Genomic DNA, 25,955 nt, shown 5'->3' with positions numbered 1-25,955 from the left:
TGGGTGTTGGGCAAGACTGAAGAATTAAAACACCTTCACTTACCTCCATGCCCACAGTCCTTTCTTGGAAAAGCCCTGCTTTGTGTCAGAGCACATTCTCCCCTACCCAAAAGGCTAGGTTTTCCACAAAAACAGCCATCTAGGCTAGACATGAGGAAAAGGTTGAAACTAGCTTACCAGACCCTGTATTCAGTGCAAAGGACATGTCCAGACTGTAGTGGGGGGAAGGGGTGAGGAGGAACAAATTCTATCCCACTCTTTCTTAGGATGTTAAGACAGGTCAAGTGGGAATAAAGACCCCATGAGAAGGAGAGGTGAATGCCGAGTTAGTGTTTGTTAGCATCACAGCACTGGACAATGTTTTTGGTTGGAAGAAATCACAGGGCCATATGACCAAGTAGCTAACAGCTGACAATTCAGGATGAGACTCTTTGCTGGGGTTCAGATACACTTAGCAGCTCCATGGCCATGGGCAAGTTCATTGGCCTTCAAACATACAAAAATGAAAATGTGCCGTGCAGTTTCTTCTTAATCAAGTGCTCAGGGTAGGCTCTGCCAAATGATGAATATCCAGTGGGTTATTATTCTATCATGTTCTAAAAGACCAAAAACAATATCCAGCTGTCTCAGAAAACCTGCAAAAGTAGCTGCTTAGCCAGTCCCAGGTATTCTTTCTTCATAAGGCCATGTGCTAAGTCCCTTGAAATATTAAAGAGGCTCAAATTTTAGACTATGAATGAAAATGATGCTTCATTGCAGAAGAAGCAAAGGAGACAGCTTTGGAGAAAGCTTATCATTAAAGGATGGTTTTTTGCTTGTGTTTGTTCTTGGTTTTGTTTTTTGTTTTGTTTTGTTTTGTTTTGGGAAAGGTTAAAACTCATTAAAACTCAATGGCTGCTAAATGAATCAAGAGCATGTCAAGTTTTGTCACCAGACTTTGAAGTTGACATCAAGGACAACCACCACAGCATTCTCTATACCCTTGAGGTTTTCTGCCAATGACAATATTGGGCCTAATGAGCTGTGGTTCTGATGAGATATGACAAATTTTGTTCGTATGTAGTTAAGCACTTAGCCATCATTTCTCAAAACACTAAAACCCCTTGAAGCTTGAAAGAGATTTAGGACTCATAAATTACAGTTACGTAATGTATACCAGCTACACTGTGCTGTACTTGGCAGGCCATTTGTATTAGTCGGGGTTCTCTAGAGTCACAGAACTTACAGAATGTCTCTCTATAGTAAAGGCATTTATTGTGATGACTTACAGTCTGTAGTCCAACTAACCCAACAATGGGCAGTTGTGAATGCAAAGTCCAAGAATCTAGTAGTTTCTCAGTCCCATAAGGCTAGTTATTTGCCGATCTTCTGTAGAATTGGTTCCAACAGATGTGCTGTCAAGTAAGTGAAGAAGTGAGTCTTCCTTCTTCCAATGTCCTTATGTAGACCTCCAGCAGGAGGCGTGGCCCAGATTAACGGTGTGTACCACTGCTCCTGGACCTGGAACTTGCTTTGTCTCAAACTGACTTTGAACTCAGAGATCTCCTTGCCTCAGTCTCCTGGGATCGAAGGCATGTACTACCTTGTCTGGGCCTAAGCTTTTCATGATCTCCATGTCAAGATACAGGTCAGAAACTTGTATCTTCCAGCCTCAAGGCCTGGATCATAGGTGTGCCCTCCATTTCTAGATTGTAGTTCACTCTAGATGGAGTCTGACTCCATACAAACACATCTCACTTGAGCTTCATCCTGTGAGGTAGATAAGTAGGTCTGGTGGAAAGGCAGGGTGGGTAACTGGTTCATGAAGGCTAAAAGATGGCTTGAATTCATATAGCTATCGGATTGCTGTTGGATTTTGTGGTCTCAGACCTATGCTACTTCTTCTGAACAGCATTAGAACAAGAGGGTCAATGTCTAGTGCATGGGGGCCCAAGGGTAAAGCCACATTAACAGGACACAGCAGGATACAGCCAAGTCAGCCAATGCAGTTTATTCAAAGTTTCACCTTCTTTTAAAGGCAAAGTAGAAAAAAGATATCCGGGCTGGAGAGATGGCTCAGCAATTAAGAGCACTGGTTGCTCTTTCAGAGGTCAATTCCCAGCAACCACATGGTGGCTCACAACCATCTGTAATGGGATCTGGAGCCCTCTTCTGGTGTGTCTGAAGACAGCTGCAATGTACTCACATACATTAAATAAATAGATAAATAAATAAATAAATCTTTAAACAAACAAACAAGCAAACAAACAGAATAAAGATATCCCACAGCCTGTAGCTCTCACCAGGGGCTGTTTCCCTAGCAATAGCTTCTCTTGGTTCAAAATGACTGAAACCTCCTAGCAGACTGAGAAACTGCCAGCAGTTCAACTCTTAGATGTGTTGCATCTTATGATTAAAAACAAACTTACTTTCTCATGAGAAAAGGAACACGAAGGCCACTTCCTCAGACATGCAGCTTACTTGGCAGAACATCAGGATTCTCTGAAGAGAACATATGCTCACTCTTTGTCCCAATATCCTGGGATCCCCAGATATCCTTTAGTCACCTCAAAGCTAGCAGGCTGGGAGAAATCACCTCATGCCATTTCTCCATACAAGACCATTACTTTTATGGGGCCCCGGGAATAGGATCAACTACTTCCTCTCAGCCTCACCACTGAGGGTCTGGGTGCTTGGTCTAGTGAATGGTGGTGTCTGAACCTCAGCTTGCACATCAGTGAGGCAAAGCAGCAAAAAGAGTTCATAAACTGTCAGTGTGGCTGGATGCCTGGCAAATTACACTGCTTTAGATCCCATCTCTTTTCCAAGACTGATCCTCCGAGATATTTGGTATCATAAGTTCCTTCACCACCTGTTTTGGGGGTTCACTCCTTACATAACATGTTCCTGTGAGCATGTGTGTACACATACCACACGCAAGATTGTGATTTCAGCACCAAGAGTCATGTTCCCCCCATGCACCACGCCGAGAGTTATCTTCCTGTACTGGCTGGATGTGTGTGTCAACTTGACACAGGCTGGAGTTATCACAGAGAAAGGAACCTCCCTAGAGGAAATGCCTCCATGAGATCCAGCTATAAGGCAGTTTCTAAATTACTGATCAAGGAGGGAGTTCCCAGCCCATTGTGGGTGGTACCCAGCCCATTGTGGGTGGTACCATCCCTGGGCTGGTAGTCCTGGGTTCTATAAAAAAGCAAGCTGAGCAAGCAAGCAAGGGGAAGCAAGCCAGTAAGCAGCCCTCTCCATGGTCTCTGCATCAGCCTTCTCTTGTTGCAAACACTCAGTGATTATTTCCAAACCTTTCAGGACAAAAACCCAGAAACTTGAGTATGGTGCTCAAGAAATGATTTGCCTTGGTCTTGCTTTCATCACGTCATTCTTGGCTGCTATCGTCTGGGCTCACTGCTTGTCCTCACCAGTGTGCACTATGCAGCCAGACTCTACTGAGTCCCCTCCCAACCCTGTTGATTCTTGGCCCATTCCTATTTGTCCGTCAAGTTTTAGGCCAAGAATTATCCTGCTCATGGGAGAGTTCAATGATCTTTACCAGCACGAATCAAATATGTTTCATAGTTATGTTTCACAACTTTCTTTCTATTGAAGTGTTTACAATTTTTGTTATTTAGTTGAGTGGTGCTGGCAAATGCCTTTAATCCCAGCACTCAGGAGGCAGAGGCAGGTGGATCTCTTGAGTTTGAGGCCAGCCTGGTCTACAAAGGAAGTTTCAGAACAGCTAGGGCCACATAGAGAAACTGGTCTCAAAATAAAAAATTTTAAACACATATTAATTATAATAGATTTCATTATAAATTTTTTCTTCTTATTTATCTTTTCTTTTTTTAGACAGAGTCTCTGTAGCTTAGGCTAGCCTTGATTTGGGATCCTTTTACCTCAGTCTGCTGGATCTTGTACTATACAGATTATACCACCATGCCTGACTCACGATAACATTTCCATCCATGTATGTAATATATTTTGATCACACTGATGCTCCCATTACTCTCCCACCCTCCTCCCCAAGTTCCATGACTCCTACCCTCTTTAATTTCATTAAATAGTCCTACTCCTTTGATGTCTTCAGTATCTACACAGGTTCTACATGAGGGGAAAGCATGGTAATTTACAGATGTAGCTTATTTTGTTTTAAAATACAGATGGTCTCAGGAATTCTCACATCCTTCTTGTGTAGGGACTATGCTAATTTTGTGGTTCAATTTTAGTATCTCTACTGCTGAAATCAGTACTACCTCCTTGACACACGGTGGATGCTCCAGAGCTACTTATTAACTGAATGAACAGTAATGACACCATGTCGATAAAGCTCTAAGAAGCAGCACAGAATCATCCAAGAAAAACTAAGAAAAAAAGGCCTAGGGCATCTTTGATCCCAGCACTCAGGAGGCAGAGGCAGGTAGATCTCTGTAAATCCGTGGCCAGTAGGGTATACATATCAAATCCCAGGCAAGCCAGGGCTACAGAGTGAGACTGTCTCAAACACAGAAAGCAAGAAAAAGAAAAAACAAATGCCCAGTATTCCACTCTGAGATACCAAGATGAGTTAGAAAACAGAAGCATTGATTATGCTGAAATATTTTTTTAACATTTTAAGATGACTTAGTATGAACAGCACATGTTTTAGTAATAAAAGAATGAAAAGATTGCCATGTCCTCTGTTTAATAAACTTTTTATTAGAAAACAACTATGTTAGGAAAGCCACAAAAGTAGAAGTAAACATTTAAGTAAAAACTAAATAAACATGCCAAGAGCTATGATTCTAAAAATCCTAATAAATGTACTTGGCTAAATCCAGACCCAAGACACAAATTTACTTTGCCACTTAACAAAAATGAAGCAGAATGCCCTTCATTTTCAATATATTTTTAAATGTTTGCACATTGTATTCCTGCAGGCAACTGCAGTATAATCAAGTATATAAACAAAAATCCACTCCTTTCAGGTTGAATGAACAAGTCACATAGAAATGTGTAATATATTCCAGGACAGCCAGGGCTGTTACACAGACATGCTGTCTCAAAACAAACAAACAAACAAACAAACAAACAAACAAAAAATTTCATTATAAATGTTTAAGAAAACACCAGTAATATATAGGTAATATAATTCATTACAAATTACTTTTCTTGATGAAAACTATCTGCTTTAAACACAAAAGGGATATGTGGCCCTTCTGTGGTGCTAACATTACCAAATCACACAGATTCAGTCTAACACTGCTCTAGGGACAGTGCTGAGAATGTGCTGCATCTATGATGCCATTGGTGGAAATGGACCATGTACCAAGGGCTGAGCTCCATCTCTTCTCCAGTGCCAGCTTCTCTTTAGTTAGCTGGAAGTGAAGCATCTACATTCCCCATGGCTTCATCCCGGAAGAGCAGCTTTCGGAATATATTTGCATAAAATGGTCCATACACCTGTTTGTTGAGATTCACAATGTTTGCATACTGGCAGCCAAGCACTTCCAGCTCCTGCTGAATGACATCAAGGCCGCCTGGCACAGGAGGCATGCTCTTCTGAGTGCTTGGAAGACATAGCAGGCTTTTCATGTACAACTGGATCCGTTTATCTAAAGGGGAAGAATGATATATTTACTTGTTCCACTACTGAAGTACATAACCTTTAGTAATAAGCTCTAAGGCTTCCATTTAACCCTCCCTGAGCTCAAGTGGCATTAATGTTCCTCCCACTAAGGATTAAGAGTACTTGTCATCTGTCACATCTGAACTGGCTTTGTGACCCATCTTTGCTAATGCATGTTATGGAAATGCTAGGGTGCATGACTGACATCCACTTTGCTTCCCATCACCCATGCAAATAAGGCTGAGACTGCTGGAGGATGAGGCCAGAGAGAGAACCCCAGCTGTCCTCAGCTCTAAGGAGAGCCTTGCAGATGAGCCACCTCCCAAGCTCCTGATAGAGCCCAGCCAAGATCCACGGGGCTACCAACGTAAGCCTCAGCTAACCGTGGATACATAAATGAGCCTGGCAAGGCGGAGACCTTCTTAAGTGCCCTCTAGACTGTGATAAATAAATCAAGCTCAGGGTACAGAGTGGTAACTTATACAATGAGAGATGGTTGGTTAGGAAAAAAATAGTGCTTTTCTGAGCTACAGTCTTTTACAGAAGTCAATGCCCAACATCCACAATCATTACTGAAGCTGGCACTGCCAATTTAGCCAAGATCATTTTTCTTTGGGGTTTTGTTTTGTTTCTATAAAAGCAATTTAAAATCAGGGATTTCATACTGAAATCCAAAATTTTGGTTTGGCAAAAAAAAAAAAAAAATCTAGAAATGCAGCACCCTTGGGATTTCAACAGAATATACAGGGTATTTGGCCACACCGCCAGGTTTCCAGAGACAGCCAAAGTTCATGCCTGTTGCTCTTATATAGCTAAAAACAATACTCTCTAAAGCCCTCTGGCTGGGTAATTATCTAGCACTCTGCACAGGAGGATGGAGGAAGGGCTGCTCCAACAGCTCTGCTCCAGTCACTGTCCCTGGCTGCTTCACTGCATCTGACCTTGTGACTACCGTGTACAAGCAAATGCATGCGTATATTTGGCTACAGTCACATCGGATAAAGTAGCGTCAACCAGGCCCACTACAACACGTGCAGCTACAAGGCCTCTCTCTGGCTTTGGAAACAAAAACCCTCATAAATAAGAATGTTTACTATTAACAGTCCACTGAGCATAGGCAGTTGACATTAAATGAAACACTTTTTTTCTTCCTTTGGATAAAAGGTCATGAAGCCTAGGGTGACCTCAAACATGCAGCATGCTGATCTTCTTGCCTCCACATCTCAAGTGGTGGGATTTACAGGCATGTGTCAAGATGTCTGGCTTTTGACATTAACAAAACCCTTAATTTCAAACATCATTCCCCATAAATTACACTTCAGCAGAACTGACCCCAGAACTTTGACCCCAGAACTTCAAAGTTTCCAGTATTCATGCTTAGTCAGGATTTTTCCTCTTAATAATCTCATCTCATTCCACTCTGTCCAGATCTCATTCAATGCTGAGACTAAGTCGCTTCTCGCTGTGGCTGCCCTGACCATCGGTTACAGACTTACTCTCAGTGTGAACGTGTTTCTCCTGTCTTAAGAGAGTAAAGTGAGTAAGCTCTAGGTGGGGGTGGGGACTGGGGGGAGGGGCTATGTTTTTTTTTTTTTTTATCTTTGCATTCCTGGCCTGATACATGGTACAGTGATTCTGCCTAAATTAAAATGAGAGGAGAATGAAGAGGGTGTAAATACCAAACTGAAAACAATGGAAGCCTGGCACTCGAGCCTGAAGAAAACAAGCATGGATAATACATTCTCACCTGTGTGTTTGCGCAAGGAGAATTTGTGTATCACATGCATCACTTAGCCTATTGAAAAAAATCACCTCTCAAAAATGGAAATGGCTATGAGCATGCATAGACACAGCATATAATCCATAGATACTTCTTACTTGTCACATATATGTATACACACACACACACACACACACACACACACGGAAAGGATTTGGTTTGAAAGAAAATTCCCATTATAATTACCTTCTCTGAAGGCTATGGAAGATGAGAAATGTACATCCCTTGGCAAACGCACTCATATTGATGGAGCACGGGGCAGAGCAGGGATGCCATGCATAGGAAGAGCCCATGGCAATGCAGGCAGAGCCTTTCTATATGCCAAGATCAAAGTGCTCAATTCATGCTAGTTTCACATCATTCAAAAAAACTCAGTGACCTTTCCCTTAGGACTGGCTGCTCTTACAGAACTGGGCCTAACTTCATCAGAGACACAATATAAACATTTTATCACAAGAAAGCCTAAAAATGAAATCCTTTCAAAATGGTTATTATGTCAGCAAGTGGCTCTGCCTCCTCTTTGGACAAGTCATGTTTTCAGGCCAATACTACAGAAGCATTTGCTCATTTTGAAGCAGCCAAGTAGAGTCCCAGCCAAAGGCCTGTCCTTGGCTCCCAGAGTCAAAAGAGAAGCACTCAAGACAGTCACTCAAGTAGCTAAGGAAACAATACTTTGGGTAAGATTTAATAATATTCTCAATGTGCAGAACAACAGGCAAAGCTTCCCCAGGCAGAGCTGGGAACAGAAGCTGCTTTCCCAGATTTCAAGAGGTATCTCCTGCCCTCCCCACTTCCCAGTTGATATCCAGGGCACAGACACACTGGGAGTTCAGGCCACTCAGGGCTCCAGCTCTGCCTTAAGCACACAGTTAGGAATACGAACCATGGAACCACAGTGGCAGGTAAGAATCCCAAGTCTGCCCTGCCCCTGTTAGTGATTTAGCCGTGGGTGCTATATGGCATGTATCAAATGCCATCTACATACTCAGTACTGCACCGACAAAGAGCAGACAGCAAACACGCCCCTGTGCTCATGAGGCCTACATGCTAGTGGGAGGCCAGCAGCATGTCTGTTTCTTCTGTCAGGAACACAGTCTCTCAGATTACAGCTGTTCCTCTAGAGACCAAGAGGGCAAAGTCAGGTCAGAAGTGAGCTACAAAGGTTAAGAGCTGTGACAAGTGACTGTGCCAACTGCATTATCAACTATCTCCTCTAGGGGGCAGACTTGATCGACTGCCACCCACAATGCTGTGCCCTGGTACTGGTCCTTTGGGGGTGGGGGGGGGGTGTTAAGGTGAGGCTTTGGCCACCTAAGTAGCCTGAACTCCATGTTCCCAGTGATAAGAATAAAGAAGACCACTGCAGAGCCCCTCAACCCACAATTAAATGTGCGCACGCTATTAGGACACAACACTGTACTTGGTAAATTTATAGATTAACCCCAGAATATTAGTCCATTCTAATTCCATCGTCTTTCCTCCTCCCAGACTATTTCTCAGTGTCCAATGTAAGAAAGCGCATTTTAAAGACAGCTGCTTTTGTCCTCGTTAGTGGTAACAACACTCTGATATAGGGTAAGGGATCATGTCCCCCTCCTCTCATTAATACCCTGGTCAGCACACTGTCCAGGAAGTGAGTGCACATTTTAAGATCGCCATGACCAATTCCAGGACAGAAACTGCACAGCTGGGCCACCTAGAGCCAGCAGGTAAGCCAACAGGACTCCATGGCGGGTCACTGGTTAGCAAACAGAGAGGTAAGACTCCTGGCTCTTGTTTGACTTAAACATGGGAGGAGGAGGGTAGAGCACACCACTTTACTGTGTAGGCACCCGGCTTAGAGGAAGACTATGCTGAGACGGCAGTGGAAACCAGAACCTCCAATGACACTGCCAGCAGCTGGCCCCACCCCTGCCCTCTCAGCTGTAGGAGAAAACAACTGCCCTTTCTACTAGTCACAGGTAACAACAGTCTGATACAGTCCTGATACAGTCTCCATACTGCCAACTCTCCAACCTGGCCTGACACTGAGAAGGCTGTTTACTTCTCTACCCATGATGCCTCCCAGTTCCAGCCTTTCACTCTATCTATTTAGCCCTGACCAAGAAGAGGACCTCAGTTATCTCAGGGATGCTCACGGCTGAACGATTAACCTCAATCTGAGTGTACTCAGAGTAGGGTTGAGCTGCATCCCTACCCCCACCAGATTTCCACATCCCCATGTACTGCCTTCATAGCATCCACTGGCTGGATAGCTGGGATAGGCTATGGAGTACCATCCCCAGTTCATATGAACAGAGAAGTAAGACTTATGAAACACCAGGATTTCTTTACACTTTTAATACTTGTCATCCAAAAAGAAAAGCTAAGCATCTGTGCTGGCTACCTGTCAACATGACACAAGCTAGAGCCATCTGAGAGGTTGGAGCCTCAAATGAGAAAATGGCTCCATAACATGGGGCTATAGGCAAGCCTGTTGGACATTTTCTTAATTAGCAATTCATAGAGAAGAGTCCAGCCCATTGTGGGTGGTGCCATCCCTGGGCTGGAGGTCCTGGGCTCTATAAGGAAGCAGGCTGAGCAAGCCAGGGGAAGCAGGCCAGTAAGCAGCACCCCTCCCTGCCTCTGCATCAGCTCTGCCTCCAGGTTCCTGCCCCTCTGCTTTTGATGATGAACTGTGATATGGAAGTGTGAGTGAAATGACCCCTTTCCTCCACAACTTGCTTTTGGTCATGGTGTTTCATCACAGCAATAGTAAGACAGTATCTTTTGCCCAAAATGCAAAGTGTATCACAGGTGTTTTAGATTTCGCTGGGCCTTTTGTTTTGTTTTTATTACAGAATCTAGAATGGACTTGGGGATCCCCTATCTGATAATCCAAACTCCAAATTGCTTTTAGTACAGTGTTTAATACTAAAATATGATTGACACTTAGACATTGCAAAATACAGCAAATTAAAGCAGATTGAAACTGAAAGAGAAACCGGTTTAAAAATGAGAACTCACCCATCAAGGTACAGACAGGATTGTCCTTCTTTTCAAGGTTGGAGAACTGACCAACAAGGTTAACTTGAACCTCAGCATTCAAAGTGGGCGCGCCTCTCTTTTTCAGGGCCTCATTAACTTCAGCACAAGTCTGAACACCAATAGAGTTCAGGGCTTCCTTCAAGTTAAAGGACCTAGAGAACATACAGCAGACTGCATCAGGCCGGGTCTGGACCTCCAGGTATCTTGTGTTTTGTTTTTAAGTACACTAAGTTACTGCAGATATTTTGCAGATATTTGCCAATTTTCTCTTAGAAGCAACAATAATAGAGCAAACAGAGGATAATGCCTCTTCCAACTGCCAATGCTCTCACTTAATAGAGTTCAAGGGCTGAGAACCACTTGATGTGCACTCAGTGTGACAGAAAAGCCAGGGTGTACACATAGAACCCCATTTTTACAGGTTTGGCAAAAGGGACAGAAAATATCCATTTATTTTTTAAAGCCACTAGTCTGATTCATATATTTTTTGAAATATTTATCTTACATATACAAATGTTTTGCCTGCATGTACATATGTGCACCATATGGATGCCTGGTGCCTATGGAAACCACGAGAGGTCATCAGATCCTCTGGACCTAGAGTTACAGAGAGTTGTGCGCTGGCCTGTGGGTGCTACAAATTGAACCTGGGTCATCTGCAAGAGCAGCCCAGTGCTTTCAGCCACCTCATAGACAGTTTTTAATGAGCTTATAAAATTGAGTAGAAAAATTAATTTTTCTGAAGCCGGGCAGTGGTGGCGCACGCCTTTAATCCCAGCACTTGGGAGGCAGAGGCAGGCGGATTTCTGAGTTCGAGGCCAGCCTGGCCTACAGAGTAAGTTCCAGGACAGCCAAGGCTACCTGTCTCAAAAAAAAAAAAAAACAAAAAATAAATAAATAAATAATTTTTCTGTATCTATAGCAGTAAATCTTTAACAGCAATAAAAAACAACAGAGACTGAGAGACCAAATAACCTGAAATATTGGACTGATGGTAACCAAAGACATCACATTCCCCATTACCACATTCCAGTAAGTAACAAATAATCCAAAATCCACAGTCTAGACATTATAAGCAACAATTAAGGAGAAGGTCACTTACCCAAAAAGGAAAGAAAGAATTAGCAAGGGTGTTTGTTAGATCTGCATTATTAAAGAATAATTGAATGTATCCCACTATAGAAAGGGTTCTTATGTGTCACTGTCACACCTGTGAGTCAAAGACTTGAGATGAGAGGTGACCTAGTGAGAGCAGTTCACTCAACGGAGTAAATCGGGACTTAAATCTGTTGTGGTGAAGACCTCGATTCAGATCTAGGTTCTCCCAGTGAGCTTGCTATATGCCAGAGTTAGCTCTCAGTGGGAGGCCAAATACACTGTAACTCTACTGCTGAGTCAGGAAAGCGTGGCGTGGCACAGTGGCTGGTGCTTGGCTTCACCTAAGTCTGTATGCACTTGCACTGAATCTGTCTCTGGCACTCTACAGCTCAGGGGTAGACCGTTCGATAAAATCTTTTCCTTTGATCCGGGTGGTGGTGGTGCACGCCTTCAATCCCAGCACTTGGGAGGCAGAGGCAGGCAGATTTCTGAGTTCGAGGCCAGCCTGGTCTACAGAGTAAGTTCCAGGACACCCAAGGCTACACAGAGAAACCCTGTCTTGAAAAACAAAAAACAAAAAACATAAAACAAACAAACAAACAAACAAAACCCTTTTCCTTTGATGTTTTAATCCACTCTAGACTCCTGCTCTAGCTTTCTCCTGCTCTCAGTCAGCAAGTTCTTAGGCCATAGGATAAATTTAATTCCCATATAAGCCAAGGCCTCCCATTCACAATGAAAGCAAAACCTTGCTTATCTCTGTGACATATCACCAATCCACATGCAACAGCATCTGGGCCTACCGGTGATGTGAGAACATCGACCCGTTTATATTCCAAATGCTACTACTCCATCTATAAGGTGAGAACTTGGACAGTGAATGTGTTCACCTCCTATAAAGGAATGGCTCTCTGTTGTGTGAAACATCCAGTAAACAGTGAATAAAACTCTCAGGAAGATAAATGAATACCTCAACAGTTATTAATAACTAACACTCACCGCGTACACACTGGTGCCCAACACTAAGAGTCTCACACTATTCATCTTTTATTCTTACGGTTCCCAAGTAGAGGAAATTGTTATCATTCTCCCTTTTCTGTGCACGTGGGGTGGTGTGTGCTCATTCAGGCACGTTCATGTCCAGGCCAGACATAAACTTCCGGTGCCTTCTGCCATTACTCTCTTCCTTACTTCTTGACATAGGGCCTCTCGTTGAATGTGGGGCTAACTGCTTTTACAGACAGACTGGCCAGCAAGCATCAGTATCCGTATCTCTCCCTCTGCCCACCTGTCCAGCACTGGGGCTACAGACATGCTCCTCCATGCTTGACTTTTACATGGCTGCTACGGGATCCAAACTCAGGTCCTGATGCTTGCAAAGCATCTCCCCAGCCTATTATTCACCTTCCACATGAGAAATAAGGCTCAGAGAAACCTGGGAACTTGTTCAATCACACAAAAAGACAGTTACAGAGGTGAGTTTGGGCCTGGTCACCTGATCTGAAAGCCTGTCCTCTTAAGTTTCTACATGTTGTCCCTATTCACTTCATATTGCCAGCACTGGCTGCTCACGGAACAGTTAATGAGAAAAACCTCAGGAAAGGAATGTTTCCCACTTTGAGGAGATGCAGAGATAGACCATCTGCAGGGACAGAGAAAGATATTGTTTCTGTGGGGGTCTTGGGCCCTGAAATAGGAACTAAGGTACGTGTCAGGTCAGTACTGGAGTCAGAAGAAAGGCTACGGCCTCAGTAAGAGAAGCTGAGGCTTGGATTGTCTATTTCCACTCACACAGCCCAAGATGAACTCTCTCCTTTGAGCTTCAGCCCAATGAGAAGTGTGGATCCCAAGCCACTTGGATTCCTACTGTAGGTTTTAGCACATAGCTCACGGTCTCTATAACAGATGGGAGGACAGGTGCATCTCCTCTCAGTGGCAGGAACAGAGGACACAGCCCTAAAAACACCCAAAAGGCAAAGCAGCAAGGAGAGATGACCCAGTTGAGAGCCACGAAAACACTGACAAGACCTGTCTTCTGACGTGGACAGTGTTTCACAGGATGGAAGTAAAAGCAAAAGTCCAAGTGGGATCTAGCATCCAATGGAAGAGCAACACTGGAGATGGAGTTCCAAAAGCAAAACTCTCACCAGGCTCATGTTAGACACAACTGTCTGCTCTAAAGCCTCCATACGTGGGATCCACTGAAGTGATTAAAGAGAAAGGGTAGAGCAGACCCATCAAATCTGGAAAACACTCTCAGACAAAGTAGTTCTGTACATGGCTCTCCAGATTTCTGGTTCTGCTTTTCCACAGCACTGTCAGAGAAAAGCTCCTGTGTGCACCACTTAAAGGGGAGACACAACACTGATCCTGACACGTGTCAAGGGACATGCCTCTGCCTTCCTATGAAAGGACATCTAGAACTTCCAAGAAGCTGAAGGACCCTGTAGAAAGAGAAGGTGTGGAAAACTTCAAAGCCAGCAGTGAGTGAGCTGTCCCCATGGCTGAAGTCACTGCCTGTTTTGGGAAACACGCAGAACGTTCATGTGTGAGGGAGCAGATACATACATGAAGAACTTACTCTTTATTCATGCCTTCGAGCAGAACAGCTGAAATCCTTTTTAACCTGTTTGCAAGCTCAGGCAGGCCTTCTGTAACAGCACCCATCATGCTGTTGGTAATTAGGGACACGCAGGCGATCATTTTCAATCGATTGAGCTTTTCTGTCAGTTCCTGAAGTCGTGGTCCATCTGTCATGAGTGTCTAGCATATTTAAAAATGTAAACACAGAAAGGGAAACCCAATGCCATGAAAATGTAAAATAAAAATAATAAGCAATGTCATATCCCACTCTAATTTCGATCTGATTTTAGTGAATGTGCATATACAACACATACAGACCATCATATTCAAACTCAGACCTCTAGAATCCAAACACTGGACATCCTGGGGGAGGACAAAGCCACTTACCTCTGGTAAGACTTTGTTTTGATAATCCCACTGAAGGAGTTTTAAGTAACAATTATTAAGCACCATTAGTGGACTTAGGCTTGGCATGGAACTATGTTCAGCTCCAGGAGCTACATCAGTCTCAGAAAGCAATTCCTTATCTATAGACTCTTTTAGCCATTCTGTGGTTTGACTGAGGGCATCTAGGGACAAAAAAAGACATAAAGCCTGTTATCAGATCAGTCCTTTTGTTCACACATTCTACATGACAGACCCTATAAAGGTCCAGGGATGAATGAAAAGACACAGCCATGGCCCTAAGTCCATAAGGACAGACAGACTTATAAATAACAACTGCTTGTAACAAAATACAGTGGATTCTAGAGGAACTGGAGAGAAGGGTTACTCAGGAGTGCTTACAAAAAGAACTTCAGAGTGACACCTGAAGACAGAGAAGAAAAGGCTGGCTGGCATGCTAGCATTGAGAACACCCACACAAAGATTTAAACGTGACAGCAGATGGAACAGTCTGCAAGTTGTCCATCATATATGTATTGCTGGTCCACAAGGGGCTAGAGAAAAACAGAACAACTCCTGGTGGCATTGGTTTGGCAGTGAGAAACCAGCTTTCCCCAAACTTGCTCACAAGTGACCTTGAGTCTGGACTCAATGCATTAAAGGCCTCTGGGTGCTAAACCTATCTGAGTGTCTAAATAGAGCTATACTTTTACCAAGATCCATGTGTGTGCTCATGTTCCCTTAAACCATATTTTCATTCTCTTATTAGATTTATGTTACAAAAATCAGCTATGAGGAAGAAGGACTCCTTGCATAATTCTTTCCAACATGGAACTGATATAATCAGATATGTCTGTTAGAAAAATAACTGAGAGCAAGGCTGGGTAAATGAGAGGAGAGCTGGCAGCTGGAGGCCAGTCAAGAGAGTGAAGACCAGGGCACTGAAGGAGGAGAGCAATTGTGGTTAGGAAGAAGTATTATTATCTAGGAAGAGTGTTTGCGGGTCTTGAGGACCACTTAAATGGAAAAAAGTAGAAAAGCCTTGTAGGATATCCCACATCCCTATCTAGGGCAGCTGAATGAATGTTGTGTCCTTTCCTAAGATACAAAGTATAGGTCAGAGGATAAAGACACTCCATCTTCTCACACTAATGACAGTCTTCACACACTAATGACATTCAGTCTTCACACACATTTTTTGAAAGCTACCAGCTATCCTGTCAAATCTACAAACATGTTTAATTCATCCTCATTTAGCAACTTCGTGACAGCTTCTTGTCTGTGGACGCCCCTCCTGGAACTCTCTCTTCTTTATTTCTGTGTCTTCTCAACCTCTAGTGTTTCTCTCTTCTCTCTCTCCTCTCTCCTCTCTCCTCTCTCTCTCTCTCTCTCTCTCTCTCTCTCTCTCTCTCTCTCTTTCTCTCTCTCTTTCATCTGTCTGTCATCCATCTGTCTGTCTGTCTGTCTCAGGGAAGTGTACAGCTCCCTCATGTTACCTCTTACTAGCTGCCCTCTCAACTCTAAGCCTCCTCCCTGGCAACCACTAATCAAGTGAATCAAGCATCAAGTCACGATTACAGATTGAATGAGTCTTCATTCCCTTCCAAATGTTTTATTTTGAAGTCTTAATTCAAATCCCGGAGTATGACATTTGGAGATGAAGCCTCTAGGAAGTTCATTTAAGTTAGATGAGATCCCAAGGGTAGAGTACTCAGTAAGTGCCATGCCTCTCTCAGAGACCCAAGTCAGCTCACTCTCCTTCATGTATACACAGAAACGCAGAGAAGTAAAAAGCAAGAAGGGTATCTGAGGGGCTGAAGAGGTGGAGAGCAGTAATGCACAGTCTGCTCTTCTGGAGGATCTGGGTTTGATTCCCAGCACCCACTTAACAGCTCACAACTATCCTTAACTCCAGTTCCAGGGGCATGTGACACCCTCTTCTGGCCTTCATGGGTACCAGGCAAGCATGTGGTGCACAGCCATATATGTAGGCAAAACACCCATACACGTAAAATAAAAATGTTATTCTTAAAAAGAAGGTGGGTATCTGAAAGCTAAGAAGAAAGTTCTCAAGAGAGAGGGCATGGTGGTGGCACCTTGCCCTCCAATTCCAGCAAATGTCAAATGACTCCCTACTCAGTGCCACCCACACCCACACTGCCTGTTTCTAAAGTCTCAAACAGGACAGAAGCAGGCAGAGAGCCACCAAATTCTTTGCAGTTGATTAGGTGAGAACAAATGTCACTCCCAGTAGAGAGGCTGGACAGCAATGGCTGTTGCCTGCTCTCATGGAGTTGAGAGCCATCCGGAGTACGGTGAAGCACGTGACTGCAGAGTCAATCTGCACTGTTGACGAACAAGTCTCAGGTAAGGGCAACCGAGTATGAAAGCAATCTAGGTATGACTCAGGGTGTGTGACTCATTCTACCCTGAGGGAGTTAGTTGGAAGCATGGCCTCACTCAAGTCGGCCTGCTGTCACTTGTTAGCTCTGTGACTTGGCTAACTTACTTTATACAATGGCGGTTCAACTTCCACCTCTGTAAACTGGACCTAGAGAACAACAGTCCCTTCCTGCAACTGTGGTAAGAATTCAAGACATGAATACATGCAACGTTCTGGAAAATAAGAAATGTCTAGTAAGGGTTAGAAACTGTGATCTTCACTCATTTGGCTCCCCAGTTACATCAGGGGGTGGGGGAGACTTGTCCCTACCTAAACCAGATTTGGGATTTGAAGCACAGGAGGTCTGAAGCAGGCCCTCTGTCACAGACTGGCTGTGTGAGTCAATGCTAAAGTCTCGTTCAGCATGATATCAGGGACTCAGCTCAAAGAATGTGGATTTGGTTTTGGTACCAATTAGGGCTTTTGCTTCAAAAAGTGTAATCTCAGCAGATCCCCTTCAAGACAATTGAAATCTCCACAGGAACACTATGTAAGAAATCTGACAAAACAGGAAATCCAGTTACCCAGCACCATTCTTAGTGCCCTGCAAGGACTGTTCCAGAAGGGAAATTGAAGGAAGTCATAAGGATGGAAGACTGTCAGTGAGCTTACATCTCATACATAATTTGACTGAACTGTCCAAGTGCTGTAGCAAGTGCCACCTCTTCTGTGGAGCTGCCTACTCCAGACAGCGGATGGTGGGGGGAGACCGTGACATTCACAACCCACCCTTACTAAGTGAAACAAGATGACAAGAAACTATCCCAAGGGGCCTCAGCTGCCACTAGATTTTCTTGTTTACTGAAGACCCAGCTCTCCTAAAGCACAAAGCAATCTCTTTAGGTCATCATGAAATGGATTCATTTCAACTCTTGATTTACGATGGGGTATCTCAGCCTCAGCAGCCACTGGAGTTTTTGTCTGGATAACCCTTTGCTGTGGGCACTGTCCTGATCATTCTGGGATGTTCAGTGGTACTCCTGACTTCTACTCCTGCCAGCAGAATACCAGGACCCCTACCATCAACATAGAGCAGCCAAAAGTTCCTAGACATAGTTCCTAACACAGGGTGAGGGGCATGCAAAGACCACCGCTGGTGAGGAATACTGATTTAGAGGAGAGCTGGTATCTATTTACAAGAATTCCCACCAACTTTGAATTCCCCATCTCTTACATCATGAACCAAACGCAATCATACTGAAGACTATTCTAGAAGGCTTTATGGTTTAGAGGCAGTTTTTCTACTGGGCTGTGACAGCCTTGGGGCAAAATTCACTTTGTTTTACATTAGACCAGTTCTAAGATTTCCCACGAGAAGCAAATTGCTTTTTCTATCGTAGCTCTTATAAAAGCACCCATTTGATAGAGGTTATGAGGCAGCAGCTGCCAAGAGGAGCAGACTAAATACAGATGCAGATTTTTTTTTTTTTTTTTTTTTGGTGTTTCGACACAGGGTTTCTCTGTGTAGTCCTGGCTGTCCTGGAACTCACTCTGTAGACCAGGCTGGCCTCGAACTCAGAAATCCGCCTGCCTCTGCCTCCCAAGTGCTGGGATTAAAGGCGTGTGCCACCACTGCCCAGCTACAGATGCAGATTTAAAAAAAAAAAAAAACCAACAAGAGAAAATAAAGACCACATTGCAACTTTTCCTTGGAGTCCGGTCATTCAAGAGGGGAGATTTATGACGGTGCTGTCCACTACACTGCAGCCACACCACCCCAGGACCTCAGCTGTTTCTTCTCAGTGGCAAACACCTTTCTTGGTTTGCTAACTCTGCTTAAAGACAGAAAAGGTCTTTTATGTAGAAGATAGCCACCAGAGAAAAAACTGAAAATTCAGAGAGATATACAGTGTGGTGGTTAATCAGCATTTAGTCTATAAGTTTAATCATTCACAGCAGACATACTACACGCCCAGTTAGTTATCTCCACCTAAAGCAACAGTGTGGCTTGGTGGATCCCAATTCTGGCTGCCTCTAGAATCACCCAGAGGGATTTAAAAAAAAGAAAAACAACCGTCCTGGGCATAGCTCCCAGCTCCTGGGGTCTGTGACTTAATCAGTCTAAGGTCAGGCTTGGGCATGAGTGTTTAAATGCCCCAGGTCATGCTAACAAACAGAATTGCACAGGACCAGACAAAGCAGAAGGCACAGCTGCAATTCTCTTGGCTGTACGTAGGGATTTCACTCCTGAAAGCTGGCCCACTGACTGTTCCGTGTGGCCCCAAACGCAAGGGCCATGGGTGAGGAATCTTGTAACCTCCAACTAGTAAGAGCTTCTCCATTTGCTCATCTATGCAATAAGATGTACTGAGGACCTCCTATGTGATGGGTACTGTACCAAGTACTGGGCATTCAGAGATGAAGAAACACAGCCCAGGCTCTGGAGGCATTTGCAGAGCAGCAGGAAGCAGACACACAGAGCATGCAGAGCTGTGGCAGGGACATCTAGATAACGCTCCCATTTTCAGTCAAGAAAATGTCTCCTTATCCATGGCTTCTATTCTTTTTTTTTCTGCCATGTTTCCCTTTTCATGTCTCCTTTTTAGATTACCAATTAGGAGTTCCAGCCTCCCTAACCAGAGGTTAGCCCATCTAAGTTTATGCCCATTGGGCTCTTTTGGGGGACTCACTGTTACCAGAGTGTTCAAGGATGGCCCTTGTCTGAAGCAATCTTAAACCATCTGCTAACACAGTCTTTCCTTGATTTGTCCTGATGTGGTTCAGTCAGTCTTTCAGTCAGTCTTTCAGTCTGTCTTTCAGTCTTTCAGTCAGTCAGTCTTTCAGTCAGTCAGTCCTTCAGTCAGTCTGTCTTTCAGTCAGTCTGTCTTTCAGTCAGTCAGTCAGCCAGTCAATTAGCCTGTCTGCCTGCCTGTCAGTCTGCCTGCCTGTCAGTCTGCCTGCCTGCCTGCCTGCCTGCCTGCCTGCCTGCCTGCCTGCCTGTCTGCCTGTCTGCCTGTCTGCCTGTCTGCCTTTCTGTCTGTCTTCCTTCCTTTTCTTTCTTTCTTTCAAAGAAATATTTATTTATTTACTTTTGCTATGCTAACTGGAGTTGGTTTCTGTTGTGTGTGACACAACCTGCTTATACAACACAAAAGGGAAAAATCCAGAGAAAGAGATAAAAGTCACAGGTTAGTTTGGACTTGGATTTGAGAGACCCAGCTTCTAGCAGCTCACGCCTTACTTGGGGCATGATTCTCAAGACCACTGCTGGCCATCAGTGCATGCTCCTTCTGTGCTGCTGTTCTGCTGGGCATCAGTGCATGCTCCTTCTGTGCTGCTGTTCTGCTCGCTTTTGTTTTTTCCTTTGTTTTGTTTTGGGGGGTTTGTTGTTGTTGTTTTGGATTTATTTATTTTATGTATGTGAGTACACAGTTGCTTTCTTTAGACACTCCAGAAGAGGGCATCAGATCCTATTACAGATGGTTGTGAGCCATCGCGTGGTTGCTGGGAATTGAACTCAGGACCTCTAGAAGAATAGTCAGTGCTCTTAACCATTGGGCCAGCTCTCTGGCCCTTTTGTTTGTTTTGAGACAGGGATCTTACTATATAAATCAAGCTCTTTAATCCTCAAGTACATAATCAAAGTGGTCCTCAAACTCACAGCAATCCTCTTGCCTCAGTCTCCTGGGTTCTGGGATTGTAGGCATGCATGACAATATCTGGCTTAGAGTCTGTCTTACTTAAGAGTTTTTATTGCTGTGAAGAGACATCATGACCATGGCAACTCTTATAAAGAAAAACATTTAATTAGGGCTAGCTTGCAATGCATTATCATATGGCAGAAAAGATGGCAGCGCGCAGGCAGACGTGTTGTTAGAGAGGCAGCTGAGAGTTCTCCATCCTGACGGCAAGTCCCAGGAAGAGAGAATATATGTGATATGTGTACACATACATGTACACATACATACACACAAATGCACAAATACATACATCTATATCTACACACACACACACGCACACACGCACGCACTAAAAACTCCAGTAAGACTTATGTCTTTCTGTGTTAATACTTCTTGTGATACTTTTATTTTGATATCAGAGCTGGGACCAACGTTTTGGCAGAGTGACTAGGGATATAATTAACAGCTGACATACACTCTGCTTCCTGCACTCCTGATTTCTCTAGCTAAGCGAAGCATAACCGGCCTTGCTGTAGTCCTAAATCTGTAGACAAGAGCCAAGTCAACATGAGAGGTGAGAAGGAGGTCACCTAAATTTTAAAAAGCAGCATTTAATTTGAGATGAACAAAGCTAGAGTCAGCCAGGTGTTAAGTAGTTTGCATGAGATTTGCACCTGTCTGAAAGCATGACTGCATGGAGGCACACAGGCACATGGCCTCTCCACTGAGCTCAGAGTCAAGGTCAGGCATTGGGGGTTTTTTTGTTTGTTTGTTTGTTTTGTTTTTGTTTTTTAAAATTCTAATCCCTTTCTCAATGGAGCTAAAATAGAGTTCTTGAAGTCACAGAGCTTTTATTACTGAAGTCTAGTGATCATCTCGTTCCGTCCATTAGCTGATACCATAGAACCCTCTGCAGTGTGCCCCACTGACAGTATCTTATTCCAGGAGAGGCAGACATGTGTTACAAAAGCACACAGCTCTAATCCAAGCACTTGAGAGGCAGAGGCAGACAGACCTCTGAGTTCCAGGACATCTAGGGCTACACAGAGAAACTCTATCTGGAAAAACCAAAGGAAAAAAAAAAAGGGGGGCATGTTCGAAGGTAGAGAAGCATCTGGGTTGTACAAGCTTTCTCATAACATAACCTCAGTTTCCTCATATGTAAATAGAGGGTGAGAATAATGCCAGCCTCTCACAGACATGAATGAACCAATCAATGAAAGAGTGACAAAAAAGGTTACAGCATTGACACCAGCAATAGAGAGAAGCCTATCCCAAAATTCAAACAGCTCCAGTTATTTGGGAGGGTCAAACCTCCTGTCTACTATTTCCTCATGAAGATTTTAATTTGCCTTAAAGAGCTTAATAAAGCTCTCTAAATTGCTATCAAAGGGGAATGTGTTATCATGACCTTGGTAACAAGCAGAAAAACACACTTAATTGTATGACCATTCTTCATGTGGCTTCCACAGTCTATGTGCCACCCCCCTCCAGTGTGCTCCAGTTTATAGGACCACAGTTAAAAGCAGCACCCATTGTGCCCTGTTTACATAATGTTACAATGCTATCCTTGTGATGGAAAATCTCAGACTGTTAAAGGTGGCCCAGGGGAAGGTAGGCCACCCACAGCCTTAGATCACAGCTAATAAAATTCCAACCAACACAGTTGCCAGTGAGCTGTCATGGCACCTCAAGCTCTTCGGTGGGAAAATAAAGGGTAACAGGATGGACCACCCTGGGTACTTGACTGAAGGAGGCAGTATTTACCAACCCCATTCCTCTCTGCCTCCTCTCCAGTCATAAACCTACTGAAAGTGTTCCTATCAAAGTTATCAATAATCCTCATTGGTCAAATCTAGTGGTCAAGGCTTGACCTTCATCCCTCTTGACTACTGAAAAGGTTCTGTCCCATCCACTCAAGCTTTCCCTGTATTCCCTACAGGATGCCACTCCTCTTGACTTCCCTCCTCCTATATATCCCAGCCAGTCCCTCAGCATCTACACTCACTCCCTAAGTCGTCTACCTCATGGATAAGAATAACAAGAGCACTGACTGTGCGGTTTCCTGGTGAGTCCAGCTCCATACTTTATAAGCTGCGGAACAGAAGCAAGCAATTCAGCCTCTCTATGTTTTGTTTTCCCCATTTATAAAGTGGGAGGCAACATCACGTACTTGTAATGATTTAGTTCACGGGAGCCAAGTGGTGAGAATGTGCTAACCACGTTTCATGTGTCACCCACTTCTCTAACTTTACGTAGCAGAAATATGCTGATGAGCTCCACTGTGCAGCCATGGCTCCCAGCTTTGTGTTCTCACAGCCAAGTGCCCACCTGGCTTCTCTACACTAATGTCAAACAAATCTTAAAGTTTATGTATCTAAAACTCCCACCTCTCTTTCCCAGGTTTCGCCTTTCCCACCACTGAGCCAATGCTTGGTCTAAACATGTTTACTGAGCCGTCCTCAGTGCCTCCATTTTCCCTCATGCAACCTTTACTAGGCATTCTCCATCTTCAGGACGTACCCAGAACCCAACCTTACTCCTCCATCACTACTATCTGGATTAATTCCCCACTGTTCTTGTCTGAGATGCTCCATGACCACCCAGCTGACAGCTGTTGCCACCTCTGCTCTTATACAGTCTATTTACCATGCAGGAAACATGTTCTAAAGTAAAAATCACATGTGCTTCCCTGATCAAGACTCTCCAGTGACTCTAATTAAAACTGGGATAATCTAAATCTTACCATATGATCGCCCTTTGTTTCCCTCTCAGACATCGCCCTTCCCTCACCAATTTTCCTTTGGTCACATCTACTTTGTAAGTCTCTGCTTCAGGGTCTCTGCTCTTGCAGCAACCTGTGGTCAGAATGTCCTTTCCCTGACCTGTGCATACCTCTTCCAGAGTTCTTAGCAACTTTGCTCAACTGTTCCATACTAAAGAAGCCTTGCCTCATCCCATTATGAACACCTCCAACTCCTGTCCAGTTACTCTTTGTTCCACAATAATACATCTGACAGTTTATGCTTGTGCACCATGCCTTCCCCCCCAAAAATATAGCAGATTCTCAATAGATACTTGGAATAAATGGAAAACTAAGCTAAGATGTGCTCAGCACATTTCCTGAAACAGAATAACCAACTAGAAGTTTGCGATGTCAACTTTGAAGAGGATGCAGATACGTCTAACAGTAACAGGAAAGCCAACGTTCTTTAGTAACACGTGTACAGGCAAAAGCTACAGCAGCAATTCTGAACATAAGCACTACTATATATATATTGTACATACTTGGACTTTCTTCTAAAACTTCCTGGAATTTGTTTCTCTCGTATTCCACCAGATGATGCTGGATGTGAGGTCTAATGTTCCTAATGAGAAAATTTGCCATATCCATCCTCATGAGGTCCAAGACACGGAAGATTTGTCTAGTTAGATCAAAACAAAGAAGTGGTTAAGCAGTTACGTTGAAACTGACGACAACTACCTATGTGTCACAGGGTGGATAAGAGAAACATCTTGAAAACATTTGAGGTGTCTGAGGTGTCAATGGTCATTTACCAGGGTCATTTTTCAAGGAAGTTTATACAAGTATATTCCAAATGTCTCCTCTAGACATTGCAAGAGCATCTACTGTGGCAAATATTGATAACGCTGGCAGCTCACCCACCCCGGAAAATCTGCTGTGATTCCAAGGAGCCTGAACACAGTGCATAGGACTCACTACTGAGGAAAGAAGAAAAACACCTCAGGAAATGAAAGGACATGGCAGTGGGGTGCTGAGTGAGGGAAAGCTGCTTTTTAGGCTGACCAGTCCTGTGCTCGGTTTCATCTTTCCAACTGCCCAGAACTATGGCCATGCACAACTCCTCAATCTCTTTGTGCCTCTGTTTCTCAGGACAAAAAGAAGAGAACACCCCCCTTGGAAGGGTATTATCAACAGTAGGGAGAGAATGAAAACAGAAGCTTAGGAGCATTCGTGTTCATCGCTTCTCTACACATAACAGCCAGGATATGCAACCAACCTAGAGATAGATCTACCAACTAATGTTGGATAAAGAAAATGTAGTCTACTTAGACCAGTGGTTCTCACCTTCCTAATGCTGAGACCTTTTAATACAGTTTCTCACCTTGTGGTGACCCCCAACCATAAGATTATTTCCATCGCTACTTTATAACTACAATTTTGCTATTGTTATGAATCGTAATATAAATATTTTCGGATGGTCTTAGGTGACCACTGTGAAAGGGTCATTTGTCCCCAAAGGGGTTGTGACCCACAGGTTGAGAAATGCTGGCTTATACTATGGCATTTTATTCAAGTGTTTAAGGATACAATTATGAAGTGTACAGGAAGATACATGGAACTTGAAATCATTCTACTGAGTGACGAGACACAGATCCAGAAAGATGATAGTCATGTGTTCACTCAAGTGATGATCATAGCTTAGACATTTTAAGATTCACGTGTTTGTGTTGTACAGGTGTCTGTAAAGGTCAGGAAACAAGAAAACAAGCCAGGAGGTTGAACATGGCCTTAAAAGGGTGAGACAACAAAACATGTAGATCACGGAAGTTGAAAGAACTGATGTATGAAAGGTTTAAAAGGGAAGGAGCCAGAGGATGTGTAACAGAGACAAAAGATGTATTCAAGATCCATATGAAAACTCACTGCTTTATACACTAACTTAAAAGCCCCTATTTTTAAAAAGCTTGTAATAAAGAAACCCTACATGAGTGGGTAATGCTGTTCCTAGAAGTCATGGGTCTTTAAGCAAAAATCTCATTGTCAGGAATGGGACATGTCCTTCTGAGTTGGTGCCCAGAGAGGCTCAAATTTCCCCCCAAACCAACACTGCTCTTGGATGCCCACCAGAATTAGACAGTAAGACTCTACTGCTAAAGAGTCTATATACTTTCATTGTCAGACACCGAGAAATCAAGCTGGAACTAAGATGGCAGCTCCCCCTGGCTGTTAGTGTGCACAGTGTCAGAGATGCTAGCTAGGCTGCTGGGGAAAACATTCATCAGTGATTTAACCTAGCTATAAACCCTGTGTGTTACAATACAGACCTGCTGGGTAACAGTGGCATGACTGTTTATTGGGTAACTAACTACTTTCTGATTCGATTTAAGGCCTACTTCACAGGAGGAAGTACACACACCTGGTACTATTTGCCAAGTCAAAGATCCTATGACTTGGAAGGTCATAGGCCATAGGGGAAAGTTACTGTTGTTGTTTAGCTAAATACTCATGTCAAGCTTCCTTCTAAATATTTATGCTTATGTTCATAGATTAGTGCTGCTCTCACCTCAGACATAGCAGGTGAAGGGGACAGGGACTGACTGACTCCCTGCTTTTGTTTTTCCCTTGGCATCACGAGCTTCTTTGGAAGGCCAACTAGTTATCTACACTTCCCATTA

General features: G+C 43.7%; 1 protein-coding gene across 3 annotated transcripts in view; it reads right to left on the bottom strand.

Annotated features, from left to right (window-relative positions):
* Positions 1-4,669: 4,669 nt before the first annotated feature.
* The window catches only part of Tcp11l2 (t-complex 11 like 2), a 37,383-nt gene continuing 16,097 nt past the window's right edge, over positions 4,670-25,955 (bottom strand). The window contains exons 6-10 of one of the 3 annotated variants that reach the window (XM_076919776.1): positions 23,823-23,959; positions 14,475-14,656; positions 14,086-14,267; positions 10,386-10,558; positions 4,670-5,585 (exon numbers count right to left, since the gene is read on the bottom strand). In XM_076919776.1, the coding sequence (XP_076775891.1) occupies positions 5,341-5,585; positions 10,386-10,558; positions 14,086-14,267; positions 14,475-14,656; positions 23,823-23,959 (919 nt within the window). In that variant the 3' untranslated portion in view covers positions 4,670-5,340. The remainder of the gene's footprint in view (positions 5,586-10,385; positions 10,559-14,085; positions 14,268-14,474; positions 14,657-23,822; positions 23,960-25,955) is intronic. The other 2 variants (XM_076919778.1, XM_076919777.1) reach the window with 2 other exon arrangements.

This window comes from Arvicanthis niloticus, chromosome 22 (assembly GCF_011762505.2).
Source record: "Arvicanthis niloticus isolate mArvNil1 chromosome 22, mArvNil1.pat.X, whole genome shotgun sequence".
NCBI classification, from domain to species: Eukaryota; Metazoa; Chordata; class Mammalia; order Rodentia; family Muridae; genus Arvicanthis; species Arvicanthis niloticus.
The sequence above is the reverse complement of the archived record's forward strand: the minus strand, read 5'-3'. Positions and strand labels throughout refer to the sequence as shown.